The sequence below is a fragment of the Sceloporus occidentalis genome, unplaced genomic scaffold, assembly GCF_023333645.1.
Source record: "Sceloporus occidentalis isolate IW3139 unplaced genomic scaffold, rSceOcc1.0.p SCAF_28, whole genome shotgun sequence".
NCBI classification, from domain to species: Eukaryota; Metazoa; Chordata; class Lepidosauria; order Squamata; family Phrynosomatidae; genus Sceloporus; species Sceloporus occidentalis.
In genome coordinates, this window is record NW_028317008.1 from 4,507,174 (window position 1) to 4,521,558 (window position 14,385).

The 14,385-nt window shown below is 38.1% G+C and overlaps 1 protein-coding gene across 1 annotated transcript; it reads left to right on the top strand.

Annotated features, from left to right (window-relative positions):
• Positions 1 to 471: 471 nt before the first annotated feature.
• On the top strand, positions 472 to 12,881 carry LOC149299700 (SCY1-like protein 2). Its single transcript, XM_089486012.1, has 18 exons — positions 472 to 648; positions 2,378 to 2,535; positions 3,048 to 3,192; positions 3,373 to 3,522; positions 4,161 to 4,382; positions 4,774 to 4,890; positions 5,557 to 5,682; positions 7,158 to 7,334; positions 8,100 to 8,111; positions 8,200 to 8,322; positions 8,413 to 8,526; positions 9,033 to 9,165; positions 9,473 to 9,591; positions 10,277 to 10,377; positions 10,547 to 10,610; positions 11,205 to 11,297; positions 11,642 to 11,761; positions 12,240 to 12,881. The coding sequence occupies exons 1-18, from the start codon at positions 472 to 474 to the stop codon at positions 12,879 to 12,881; spliced, it is 2,793 nt and encodes a 930-aa protein (XP_089342138.1).
• The last annotated feature ends 1,504 nt before the right edge of the window (positions 12,882 to 14,385 follow it).

The window sequence follows — 14,385 nt, forward strand, 5'->3', positions numbered from 1 at the left end:
CTGATCATAATATCCCGCTAATATTATGTAATAAGGTTAAAAAAAAGGCATATCCATCAAATTTCCTTTCCAAGGCATCCCAATTATTTTGCTTTGATCCAGGTGTGTCCCTTTAAAGCACAGGATCATTTTGCTCAGAAGAGAGGTGGGAATCCCTTCATGTCTCAGTGGGAATATTTCTCTAATAATCCCCAGGAATGTCAAAGCTAGACTTTGTGTATATATGTGTGTGTGTATATATATATATATTAGTATACTGTATGTTACTATTAAGTGATTATCCAAAACCAATAGGCAGAAAATCCTTTTTGACAGTTCTTCCCATTTGCATTGCTTTCTTTCAAGCATCGTTTCCTTTTTTCATTATTGTACTTTCCCTGATTTGCATTTTTTTTATGTGAGGATTTTATAATTAACGGATCACAATTATCTCTTTTTTTTTCATGTGCATAAGATAATACAAAAACCAACATGGAGTCCATGCTAAATAAGCTAAAAAACACTGTCACAAAGGTAACAGCTGACGTTACCAGTGCGGTGATGGGCAATCCTGTGACGAGGGAATTCGATGTGGGAAAGCATATAGCCAGTGGTGGCAATGGACTGGCCTGGAAAATCTTTAATGGCACTAAAAAGTCTACTAAACAGGTATGTTTTTTTTTTTTCTTCTTTATCTCCTGTTTGGTTTTGTTCTTACATGCATTATTCCTACTTTAAGTTTCATGTATAGAGTGCCAGGAGATTCTGTAGAGAATTTACAATGACGAAGGATGCAAAATAAACAATAAATAAGACATACTGCCTGGTATAGAAGAAGAGGCCCCTGAGATGACTTTCTGTCGAGGAGGCTGGACGTAGATGCTTTTGGGGGTGCATTCATTACAGGCACAGTTGGATTGAGGCACTCTTTAGGATGATCACTTTCTGGAGATTATCGCCCATTGGGTCAATTTGAGGAGGAAACTCACTACAGTTCTCAGATTACTTATGGATTTAAGCAAGCGGACTACACATTTCTTGTCAGTTCAGCTTCCTAGTTGAGCTCCCGAGCCAAGTAGTGATTTAAGTCAACGTGTCTTAACACGCAGAGTCTAGAATGCATTCTGCATTTGTTTAATTTGCAGATGACCCTTATTAGCTGCCAATGAAAGGCCCCAAGTCTGTGACATGAACATTGTCGCTGCTGTGGATAAACAGGAGGACATACTAGCTAGTAATATGAAATGCTTATTCCATGGCAGGGGTTGGCAAATTTGGTTTGGAACTAGGAGCCAGCCAAGAAATTAAAAAAAAAAAAAAATACTCTAAAAAGCACCCCTCCGGTGCCTGGCATTTAAGTGGTGTACGAGCAGACATTGTCAAAAGTCAGGATTTCACAACAAAAACTCACATTTCCCAGATTCTGTAATGACCGTAAAATGGGGACCTTCTAACCAAATCACCACACGCTAATCTAGTGTCATCCAATCTAAGCCCTTGACAGCATCATGAATCTTTATATGAAAATCTCCAATATGAGTCACACACACAAGTTCTGGCAAGTGACCTCAGATCACACAGAAGCACCACGGTGCCAATAAAATGAGATTGTAATCTGCTCGGCACACAGTGGCAGTATTAACCCCTTCCATGTCAAATTCGATATGCCCTTCTGTAATCAGTGGGGCGCAGGGGTCTGGGATGGAGTTTGCCCTAACGTTGCAGCTGATTGCCCTATCTCACCCCCAATACCTCTGTGCCTGATGCTCTGATATCCTGGCTGTGGCTCGCCAGCTGCTCTCAGTGCAATTCCTCTGCCAATCTGCCTCCCAGCCCGACTGACACATACAATAAACGAGGTTTCAAATGCAATGCCGTACTTCAAAATTGTATAACTTTACTTAGATCATGAAGTAGAACATATTAGCAAATGCAACAGGGTCATAGAGAAAAATGTTGCACATTCTAACCCCCCCTTACTCCCTCCAACCTGTCTGCACCTCGCCATGTACTGCGGGCACATTCCTGAGCGCCCCCCCTATAACCAGGCCCTATGGGGACACTGAGGCACCTGCGTTACTGGCCACGAGAGACAGCAGCAGACAGCTTACTTGCTGTGCAGACAAGACGGAGGAAGTAAGAGGGGGTTAGTTTATGAGAAATGTTCTCTATGTCCTTGTTGCGTCTGCTGATTTGTTCTACTTCACGTTCTAAGTAAAGTTACACAATTTTGAGAGCAGCTGGCGGAGGCGAGTCACCATGGCTACCTGGCGCCCAGGATTTGTCGAGCTGTGTTCTTTGGAGTGCTTGTCTGTCATCCTGGTGCATTTGTCTTCCCGTTGGTATTTTTATTGTTTGTTTGTTTTTCATTGTTTTAACGCTTTCTTTTTCTCTATAGGAAGTTGCTGTTTTTGTGTTTGATAAAAAGTTAATTGACAAATACCAGAAATTTGAAAAAGATCAAATTATTCATTCCCTCAAGCGAGGTGTTCAGCAGTTAACACGGCTCCGGCACCCAAGGCTGCTCACTGTCCAACATCCACTAGAAGAGTCCAGGTGTGTTGTCTGTACGTCTACTGCAAGAGCTGGGGTTCTCGTGTCTTCGAATCCAGGGACTCTTAATCGCAGCCATAGAGGGCCACATGCACTCCGTTAATTTTTGGATATCCGACAGCCCAATCAAAATAGTTCAAATTGATTACAGAATTCGTATCAGCCCCTCAGGCTTGGGTCTTGTCTGTATTCTCCAAAACTCTCTGTCTATTTACATAATTGCTCTCAGTGATGTAAGTTGATATTTTTTTTTTTTCTTTTCAAATCAAGGGCTACATAATACCGGTATTTTTAAGTCCACCCACTAAACCAGGCATCTCCATATGATGGATTACATCAGTTTGGGAAATAAACTAAAAACTGTTATAAAAATATATTTTCCAGGGACAGTTTTTCTACATTGCTAAACTCATAATCGATCCTGGTTGTTAATGACCGTTAATTGGTGATTATTATGTTTTTATTTGACTGCATGTGTACTGACTTTATGTAATGCATTCATTTATTTTGTGCAGGGATTGTCTTGCATTTTGTACAGAGCCAGTCTTTGCAAGCTTGGCCAATGTACTCGGATGCTGGGACAGTCTTCCATCTCCTCTGCCTTCTGACATAAAGGAACACAAACTGCATGATATAGAAACAAAATATGGCTTGCTTCAGGTAGGTTTTCCTATCTGCACACTTGGTTACTTTAAAAAAAAAAAAAAAAATGTCAAATGCAATAAAAAGCCTTTAGGATTAACCCAAGAGGTTTTTACCAAGCGTAACTCATAACCGATCCTTTATGTGAAATATGACGGCACTGTATAAATCAATAAACATTAATAATATCTCTCACAGGTCTCTGAAGGATTGTCATTTTTACATAGCAGTGTAAAGATGATCCATGCAAACCTTACACCGGAGAACATCATTTTGAATAAAACGGGAGCATGGAAGATAATGGGTTTTGATTTTTGCAATCCGGCACTGAATCAAAGTGATCAAGAGGTACTTCGCAAATATACTAATGTTTGGATTTTTTGTTGCATGCTTTCCATAGCTTTTCTTTATTTCTAAACGTTCACTTTAAGCAAATTTAAGTAAAAAAAAAATATTTAATTACATAAAAATTGCATCTCAATTATATTTTTTTTCTTTCTGTGAGGCAGAACGTCCTGTTTCTTTCCCTCTTGATCCCCCCTCACTTAGTGTGTCCCGGAGGTGAGGCTATGCGCTCACCTTGGGTCCCTGACTGCTTCTGCGACGCGGACACTTGGGGATGGTCCTTGGGGCAGGAGATCACCACACCTAGTGCTCTTCTTTCCGTTTTGTAGGAAGGGAAAGGTTAGCTCTGGTCTTTGTAGGCAGACGCACACCGAACCAAACATCCAACATGCTCTTCATGCGAGAAATCAAATCCAAGGTCTGTGCTTCTTATTCCAGACCCTGAGATGATGCGGGCAATGAGTTTTTGAAATGGTTCAGGTCTGAGTGCCTCAGAAAGCAGCTTCCTCCATCTGCCACAATTAAGCATTTGATATCGTGGGAATAGTTTACATTTTGTGTGTCTTTAGGCCTCATGTGTGGTTTAGCACATTGTGCCTTTTGCGCATCTGAAATCGTTAAGCCCATTTTCCTTATTCCAGCCAAAGTTCGTGTGTAAAGAATGGGATCCCAACTTACCGCCGCTTTGTTTGCCGAATCCGGAGTACGTGGCGCCTGAATATATATTGTCTGTGAGCTGTGACCCTGCCAGTGACATGTACTCGCTTGGCATGGTCATACATGCCGTTTTTAACAAAGGAAAGCCCATCTTTGAAGTGAACAAACAAGATATCTATAAAAGCTTTAGCAGACAGCTGGATCAGGTATGTTCTACAGTACTTAATGGAGGGATGCCTTGTGTTTCAAATTTAAATGGCAATTGTATTAATATCAAGGTAGCAAAAACATAAATTTTTGTTCCGCTCCTGGAAATGGTTACATAGCCAGACTTTATGTTAGTATGTTTTCTGCATCATTCTCTACAATTTTAATTTCATTTTTGATGCAGCCTAACTACCTCATTCTTTCATTCCCGCATTAACAAGAGTACATTTTTGTGCAATTATAAATATATAGAGCATTTTAAATACGGAAATGCTCGAGTAATTTTGCCATAATACTTTTCTTAAGTGTAATTTAGTTTAATATAATGCAGTTTAACAATAAGTTCTGTTCCAATAATTTATTTTTTTCTTGTCCTTTCACTTTGTTCAGCTAAGTCGTTTAAACCCAAATGTCCTTGCAAACATTCCAGAAGATGTGCGAGAACATGTGAAACTTCTACTGAATGTGACACCTGCTGTTAGGCCTGATGCAGATCAAATGACAAAGGTAAAATCTAGTGTGACCCGATGCTCGTATATTGAGACCCAGCAATGACTCTTTAACATTGTGAATAGTCACCACACTGGCTCAAACCCTTGATATGTTTTTTTGTAGACCTTTGCAAACAGCTGTCACAGTATTGTATCAAGCAATTGTTATACATACAATAACAATTAGAAACTCTAATAACGGCATGTTCACGGATAATCAAAATTAAAGTATGCATCGCTGAGCTATGCGAGACACTGGAGCTTTGGTGACAATCCTGATGGAACCATACAGAAGGCCTTGTGATTGCCATCTAGACATACACGACCCAAACTCCTTTTTATTCTCCAGAGATTTTGTCATATGTATGCAGTCAGTATTTCAAATTGGCCGTGAGTGACTGACATAATACGTTGGTGTACAGGTGGGGAGATCCAAGCTTACAATAGCTTGTGGCAAGATGGTAGCTTGCGGAGACCTTGTGGCGTTACACTGCCCTGAAGCTTCCACATATATTTCAGGGCAGCGTCAAGCCTTTTACATTACAAAGTGTATGGCTCATCAAAAATGCCACCTATACATGAGCTAAAAAACACTACTGCCATTGTGTGTATTCATTTTTTAAGTAGCTGTATAAGTTCCCTATTAAAGAGGCTTTTATTTGGTCTTGTTTTGCTCTTACAGATCCCCTTTTTTGATGATGTTGGTGCTGTGACGCTGCAATATTTTGATTCGCTTTTCCAACGAGACAATCTCCAGAAGTCACAGTTTTTTAAAGGGCTCCCAAAAGTTCTTCCAAAGCTGCCAAAGGTTTGTAAGCACCCAGCGATATACATGCAATGACTAAAACAGTAACAGTCATATCACAAAATCGCATCTGAACGCCCTCTCTGTATCCACCTGATTGCAAAAACACGATTTAGTGGTCAGACATTTCCCTCCGTGACCAAATGATGTACTAGTTCATAAAACAAAATGTTAACAAAGCTTTAATAATGGTGCTATAACAATATGCGGAAAAAGTGTAATATCTCATTTTAATTTAAAACGATTAGTAATAATAAGCAAGTTTGCTTCAGCCACTTGCACTAGATTAATTAATAGAGAGTGAATGTGAAGATTGTTTTTGGGACTGCAAATGGTTAGAAAAATGCTATCCCCTCTTGCAAATGGAAGACCCCTGAACTCTTGCTCAAGCAGCCAGAAAAAAAACCCTGCTGCTGCAAGTAGTATAACGGATAAGTACTTTTTTTACATTTTTCTGTATTTTTAGTAGGGCTGTCAAGGAAACTAAATTGTCCCTTTAAGGCTAGGTTTCCACTTGTTTTTTTTTAGCTAAAAACGCCCATGAAAACGCCAATAGCGCCACCTGGCATTTTTTTAGTGAAAAAACGCAGCAGCCAGATGTTAGCTGTTCTTCAATAGGAAATCGCACAATGCCATATCCACTTGGCGTTTTTCTGTTTGGCGTTTTTTCGGTCCTCTTTGGCGTTTTTCTGCTTTTTTGGGCTCTGTGGCAGTTTTTCTAAATCGCAGCATGTTGACACTCTGGCGTTTTTTGCAAGGAAATCTTGGCGTTTTTCTCCAATAGAAGTCTATGGGAGAGAAAAAACGCCATGAAAAAGCCATGTGGGTTTATTGCCTTGGCGTTTTTTATGGCGTTTTTTCCACAGTTACAATGCAGAGGATGGACCCAGTATCTGTGTGTCCTACGAGAAATAGGCTGGAAACAAACAGTTTCACACAAAACAAAGTTCATATTGAATTCTACACCATTTGGAACAAACATGCCATTACAAACAAACATACCCAACTGGATCCTGCGTGCCAAAAGCAACAGCAAACCATTTGCACCATCATTTGGGGCCAATCTTCCTAGAGGAGCAGACATTCGGAATAAAGCATGCCTTACAAACCACAGAAAAGAGACAAAAGGGTCCGCCGGGGCGTTTAAGTAGAACTCTACCAAGTAAATGGCATCAGGAGGGGGCAGATACTTGCCATTTATCCTAATCCCTTTTAGCTGGGTGACAATTCTAACTTGTAAAGGCTGAAAAAACTGCCTAAGGTCTAAAAAAGCAATTTCCACAGAAAGGCTAAAACGCCAGAAAAAACTCCAGAAAAAAACGCCAAAATGCAGTGGCAGTTTTCTTGGCGTTTTTCATCAAGAAAAAAAACGCAGGACAAAAACCCAAGTGGAAACCTAGCCTAAGTTCATCATCGGTTCTATTTCCTGTATGCACGCTGTTATATGTACCTCTTTTCACTTTTTTTTTTATTTTCAGCGTGTTGTTGTTCAGCGTATCTTGCCAGCATTGACGGCTGAATTTGTAAATCCTGATATGGTGCCGTTTGTCCTGCCCAACGTACTTCTGATTGCAGAGGAGTGCACAAAAGAAGAGTACATAAAGCTCATCCTACCAGAACTAGGGCCCGTGTTCAGACAGCAGGAGCCTATTCAGGTTTGCTTCTTTCCATTACCCTTCTGCAGGTCTTACTCTACTCTATTGTCTCATTTATATAAGGCCTGTTCAGCCTGTCTTGCAGGAGAAGCTTCCTTCACAATCCTAGAATTATCAAAGGTTTCAAATGTTTCATTCTCTAGCAGAGTCCCTCTTTAGCCAATAGACCACATTGTGACACAAGCCCAAGATAGCTTCTATGTCTGTTGTAACTAAAACTGATGCGCACTTTCTGAACCTAATAAATATACCTGCAAATGTGCACTAATTGCCCAGACAAACTTCCTGATAGTGATGGGTGGAAGTCTTAGTTTTATGAATAAGACAAGCGTGAGTGGCCATTGTTAAAGCTGATAGTATGTCATATATAATATAATATAATAATAATATATAATGTTAAGTGTACCTATATTTCAGGGATTTTTTTATGTTTTTTTTTTTTTTAGAATTATGTGAATTAAGTATAATGTGAGTGCACTGGTTTGTTTATATATTTGTATTATTATTATTATTACCTTTTGCGTAAATAAAAACAACATATTATAATAGAAAAAGTGAATACTGGTCAACCATTGTTACTCAGGAGGCCAAAATAGCCAAAGACCAAATGTATCCAAAATTGTTGTAATTGAATGACCATTCCTGTATTTCACAATTTATTACAGATATTGGTTCTTTTTTGATCAATACAACAATATAAATATATATATTTTTTTTATTGAAAAACCTAATTTATTGTGTTACTTTTAATTTCCATGCCTTCAGGCTAGCAACATGGTAAGTGAAAGGCATTGAATTCTCACTTAAATTTGATGTTTCCGATAGCTTTGAACGTATTCATAACACGTGCTGTCTTTGTTTCCAGATCCTTCTTATATTTCTGCAAAAAATGGATCTCCTTCTCACCAAAACGCCACCTGACGAAATCAAGAATAGCGTGTTACCCATGGTTTACAGGGCTCTAGAGGCCCCGTCGATTCAGATTCAGGTATCCCTGTCACTACGGCTCCGATTTATTTTTCCCCTAAAATATTCTCTGGTCTGTTACACCAAGTTGATCCTATTTCTCTATTTGTAGGAGCTGTGCTTAAATATCATCCCTTCCTTTGCTAACCTAATCGATTATCCCTCCATGAAAAACTCTCTGATACCAAGAATTAAGACTGCGTGTCTACAGACTTCCTCTCTCGCGGTGAGTACATCATTTTTTTATTTTTTTTTATCACTATGGCATATGACGTATAGCATTCGCTAGAGATTCATGATAAGTCAAACATGCAAATGAGACTATTATCTAACATCATTTTCATTATGTAGCACTATGCGCATGGTAGGAGGCACGTGAAAACAACTGAGCCTGTGTATCTGTGAGTAAGGAATAAAACACTGGGGCACATCCAGTTTTTTTCCTGTATACTAAGTGATTTTCATGCACGACTTAAAAAGTCATGTTGTCACCTTAACAGGCAATGCCATTATGTTCTTATTTGCATGTTGACAGTCTAGAATTCTTTAAGTGTCCTGGAACCTTTGCAAGGAATGATTTCATGATGAAGAACTTGTCCCCACTCAGTCAAGGCATAGCATGCATTAAGGTGCAGTCACTCACCTTAGTGAATAAAGCAGATTGTATGTGAATTCAATGTCACACTTGCTTTGGCTTAATAAAAAAGCCTCTCTAACATCCTTCTCCAATAGGTGCGAGTAAATTCACTGGTCTGCTTGGGAAAGATTTTGGAATACCTGGATAAGTGGTTTGTGTTAGATGAAATTCTTCCTTTCCTGCAACAAATTCCTTCAAAGGAGTCAGCGGTTCTTATGGGAATTTTAGGTATTTGAGCTTTCATTATCTATTGCAACCAGACAAATGTCATTTCTTGTTGGACCCAGATGAAATGACTTTATTTAAAATATATATATATATATATTTCAAATAAAAACAAAAAGGCATGAATGGATGTGATACTGTATTTTATTTCTATATATACACTATGGAGCGCACTGATATTGTAACACAATTTTATAACGACAGTCCCATTAAATAACAATTTTGTACATCTTTTGTACCTCAGAGGATTTCCCATACCCTGAATTTAAACGTTGTGTCATACATTGACTAAAATGTTTTTTTCTGACAGGAATATACAAATGTACCTTTACACATAAGAAGCTTGGTGTTACCAAAGAGCAACTGGCAGGGAAAGTGTTACCCCACTTAATCCCTCTTAGTATTGATAATAACCTTAACCTCAACCAGGTAAGGACTAAAATATATATAGTCTTGCATTATTATTACTATATTTACTTATGTAGCATTGTCTTTATTATCCCTACATAGAGATGTAAAAAATTCCAGAAATTTTGAAACCAAGGGGAAAAAAACCCCAAAACAGTCCCCCCCCCCAGAAACAAAAAGGACATTTAAAAAAAAAAAAAAAATGCAGAGTGGAGTAGTTTTACAAATTTAAAATTATTTTGTTAAGCTGGGAACATGAAAATAAATGAAGAAACCATCAGCACAAAAAAACAAGACGGGGAGAGCGATCCCAATCAGCACCTTAGCACCATTTCCAAATGGGAAAGCTAAGTAACCGGCATTATTTGTGCCAGTGAGATGTGAACACATTGCATCTTTCATCAAGGTCTTCCTGTTATATAGTTTGAATGCCATGTCATAAACATATTATTTATCATTGTAAAAGAAGATATTCCACACTTCATTTTGTTTCAATTTTTCCAGGAAAAAAACAAAAACAAAAAATGCCTTTGGGAAAAAAAAACAAAAACGGTCACATTCCCCCCCCCCCCCCCCCCAATTTTTCAGTTTTTTCCCCCAGACCTTCCCATCTCTATCCCTACATTATACCAACCATAAGACAGGCAGTACATGCTTTATAGATTATTTTTAATTCTTAATGTTTTTCTTTATCGTTATCACATAGTTTAATTCTTTCATGTCTGTGATCAAAGAGATGTTGTGCAAATTGGAGGCAGAACATAAAACGAAACTTGAGCAACTGCACGTTATGCAAGAACAGCAGAAGTGAGTAGTTTTGTGTATTTAGGGAATCTTTTATAGTACTTTTTTATAATGTACTGATCAACTCATTGTTTAATAAAAAATAGAAAATACTTTATTTTTTATTATATATCACAATTTGGCTCATAAGAAATTAAGCAGAGCATGCCCGTTGGCTCTGTTTACCTTGCAGGTCGTTGGATATTACAGGTCAGCTGAATCTGTCTGCAGGACAAGCTAATAAAGCAAGCAATCAGGTAACAAGCAAAACACACCCAAGGCGAATTCAAAGAAAAGCAGTTCAATGTCAAGGTTAAAATGTGAGACCATGGTAACCAATTAAATGTTTGAGTGATCCGGCTTTACATGTTTCACAATTTATGGTCCGTCGGTGAAACCTTTTACACAGCGCATTTTTCTTTTATAAATATAATATTTCCCCCCCCCCCCCCAATTCTGACTGTAAGCTTCACTACAATTTTTTGCTGAAGAAATAAACTAGAAATAAAGAGACTGCTACTTTTTGGGTACTGGTTGGGAACAGATTTAATAAAAAAAGTGATGAAATAAAATTTGTCTTTGCCCTTGTAAAACATGCAGTCTGACCTATTGAGACATATCGTTTTGCAGTAAAGGAGATATTTTCCTTTTTATATTTTGTCATGTTGCATTTATCTTATGGACACATGTTTTGTGTATGTATGTATGTGTGTATATATATATGTGTGTGTGCGTGTGTGTATATATATATATATATATATATATATTGAGAAAATATAGATAAAATTGTAGCCTTTGAAAGCGTATAATTATCCAGTGTTTAAACATTTTACGTGTCTTTTTAAAAGCAGACAGACACACTAAGTACCAATGTGGGGCAAGATTTTCTTACGGGCGTAACTGACAAGCAAGAAAACGGGCACGCTCAGAAGCAGCTGGTCAAGGTGGGTGCGCTTCTTCATACACAATACAAAAATTCATCCTCTCATTTTCCATTTGCTCGCAAGCAAAGTTTTCTTGCGTTCTCAGAGCTAATGATGTTATTGCCTCAAATCTAGTTTAGCGTTCTTAGATCTGTATACCGTGTCATTTCTATTGTCAATGCTAGGCAAGGTGCTTATTTTTTTGTGACTTCTCATCAACTTGCTGTTATTTTCATTTTGAGTCTAACAGGTGATATGTTCGTCCTGCCTTCATTCCTGCCACATAGATGTTTGTTTACATTATCAAATTGTTATGTATCAATGCATGTTCCAATGACTTACACCTATTTGTTTCATCTCTAAAGGCATCGCTTACACTTGAAGAGAAGCAGAAACTCGCAAAAGAGCAGGAGCAGGTGCAAAAAATGAAGAGCCAGCAGCCTCTTATTCCTAATTCAGTGCCACCCGTGCCACCAGTCAAACAGGTAACAAATGTTCGCAAAACTAGCCGAAAAATTAAGCTTATTATGTGTATGGTACAGATGCTTAATATCAACCTATTATCATGTTATTGCCCTGTAAGGGTTACGTTGTCTGAGTGATCTAAGAGGGAACAGAATGGTTTTTAAAAATATAGCTTTTTTTTTTTGGTTTGCCCCTCATATAATGTGTCACTGTCTCCCAATTTCCGGCTGTTGGCATTGCCTAGGATTTGGTTCCTAGCCCAGTCTCGGGTGTCTCACGTGAGCAGAGGTTTTATGCATGCTGAGAACATATGATACTTTCTGGGTTGCAGGAACAGACTTCTTGATGCTTGATGTCTTTGATGTTAATTGCAACGCTTGCCAATCTAATCCTTGTGAGAGAATAAATACAAAGTGAAAAATGAAGGCAGTAGGGAGTAAGCACCTTATTCATCATATATTTAAAAATATATATATATTTATTTATTTATTTTTGCAGACCAAGGATCTCACCTTAACACTGATGGAAAATATGTCGTCGCTGAACAGCTTTTCAAGTGGAAACCCTAAAGTTGCCCCAGGCGGGTTTTCTTCTGTTGCTAACGTACCAGGCAGCCTAGGTTTCCAAGCACCAGTTGACAACATGAGTGCAAACCGTAATTTACAAAATGGTTTTAATGCCAACCCTGGCTTCCACACTACTGGATTCAGCATGGGGCCTGGGAATCCAAACCAAAATTTTTTCAGTGGTACCGGTTCTGTCGGAATGAGCAAGACTACTCCAATATCAACCCCTGCCAGCATGCAGAACTTCAATGCGTTAAGCAGTCCTCCAGGGATGGTACACAACAAACCTGCTCCAGACTTGTCCCCTCTCGACCAACTCTTTGGTTCTCAGAAACCCAAAGTTAGTATGAACCAAATGTCTCAACAGAAACAAACGCCCTGGATCAACCAATTTGCCACCCCTCAAGCACCTCAGATCATGAGCGGCCCAGTAACACAAACAGGCATGATGGGACAAACGGGCTTTGGAGCTCAGTCCAACCCGTTTTTCAACCCACAAAGCTTTACTCCGCCAACAAACACAATGAAAAGCAGTAGTTCGGCTAGCAACGATTTAAAAGACCTTTTTGGTTAGAGGAACCCCTTTTTATGGGTTGTTTTGTAACCGTGGTTAAATAGCTTGGAATCTATATCATATGAGTGATACTTTTCCATTTCTGATGTTTTATTGCAATCCTTTTTTTTATGTAATGCTGATTATCCTGTGTCTCATTAGGATTTTCCAGTATCTGTTACGGGCAATCTTTCAACAATCAGTAGTAGGAATATCTTGTGTTTCCGGTCATTGTGTCCATGTCATATCAATACAGATTTTGTAACCAAAACAAGAATTTAAAATTCTTTGCAACTCACTAAATATAACATTCAGAATCAGATGCATATTACAGAGATGGTTTAGATTGAGTTTTAGCAGGAGGGAAAAACATTTATACGTTTATTTTTTTTATTTTTTTTTATAATCCTGTTTTACATTTTCTATGACAAGTACATATGAAGGGAAAATGCATATTTCCATAGCATCCAACATTCTTTCTTCAAGCAACAGTTGTATCCAGATTTAACCCAGTGACTGTCAGATATGCAGTGTTTTGCAAAGCAAAATCACCAAAGGTACACAAAATGGATTGAATTAAGGTTAACATTCCAAATGTATTTGCTGAGGTTTCAATTAATATATAGCTTTTACTTGATCCTTATTTCTATTTTTCTTCATTTGCTGTTTTTGCACATTAATGTTGCTGATATTCCATTGTATTTACAATTTACCATGTTGTTATGCTTTATACTCCTTTCAAATATTAGCAGAAATTCAGCAGAACGCTATATTAAGAAGGTCTACCCTTTCGCACTCTGTTAGCCCTTAAAACTTTTTGCACTCTTAATTGTTGGACAACCCAATTAGTGATGTTTTAACACATTCACCCTGTGATCAATTTATTCATCGCAATTTGCTAAAAATATAAATGAATACACATAAATATCACACTGAAATCCCTAGGCTTTGAGGTATGCTGGCCAACAGTAAAATGCACCGTTGTGTATGATTTTTAATAATTTTGTTATTTAATTACAGTCAATTACAGATTGTCACTTTGAATTATTCAAAATACATTCTCGGTAAAGATACTTTTTATTTTATACTATTTTTTTTATGCGCTGTATTAATGTAATTGGAATGATGCGGTATGCGGAAGCTACTTAAAGACCCAAAAAGATTGTACCATTGCTGAAAAAAAACTTGGAGGCATGTTCACAAACCCTGTGCTGGCATGTCTAATTATGTCAGCTAAATCATCTTCTCTATTCGCTTATAAAGGACCAAACCCTTGGTTTTAACACTGGCAAGAAAGGCAGATTTGCCTATGTATAATGCATAATTCAATAGATGAGGAGACTTTTTTAACTGAGGTCAGCCGAGGTCTTCGTCCAGCAGAAGCCGTGACTGGGTTTGAACCTTCTTAATGGATACTGAAGTCAAGATGTATAAACTCTTCCTTAGGCACCTTACATTTATGAGATCGCTTTCAAGAATGTATGGGTAACCCTGCTTGAAGGATAAACTCCCTAGTGTTGGCCTT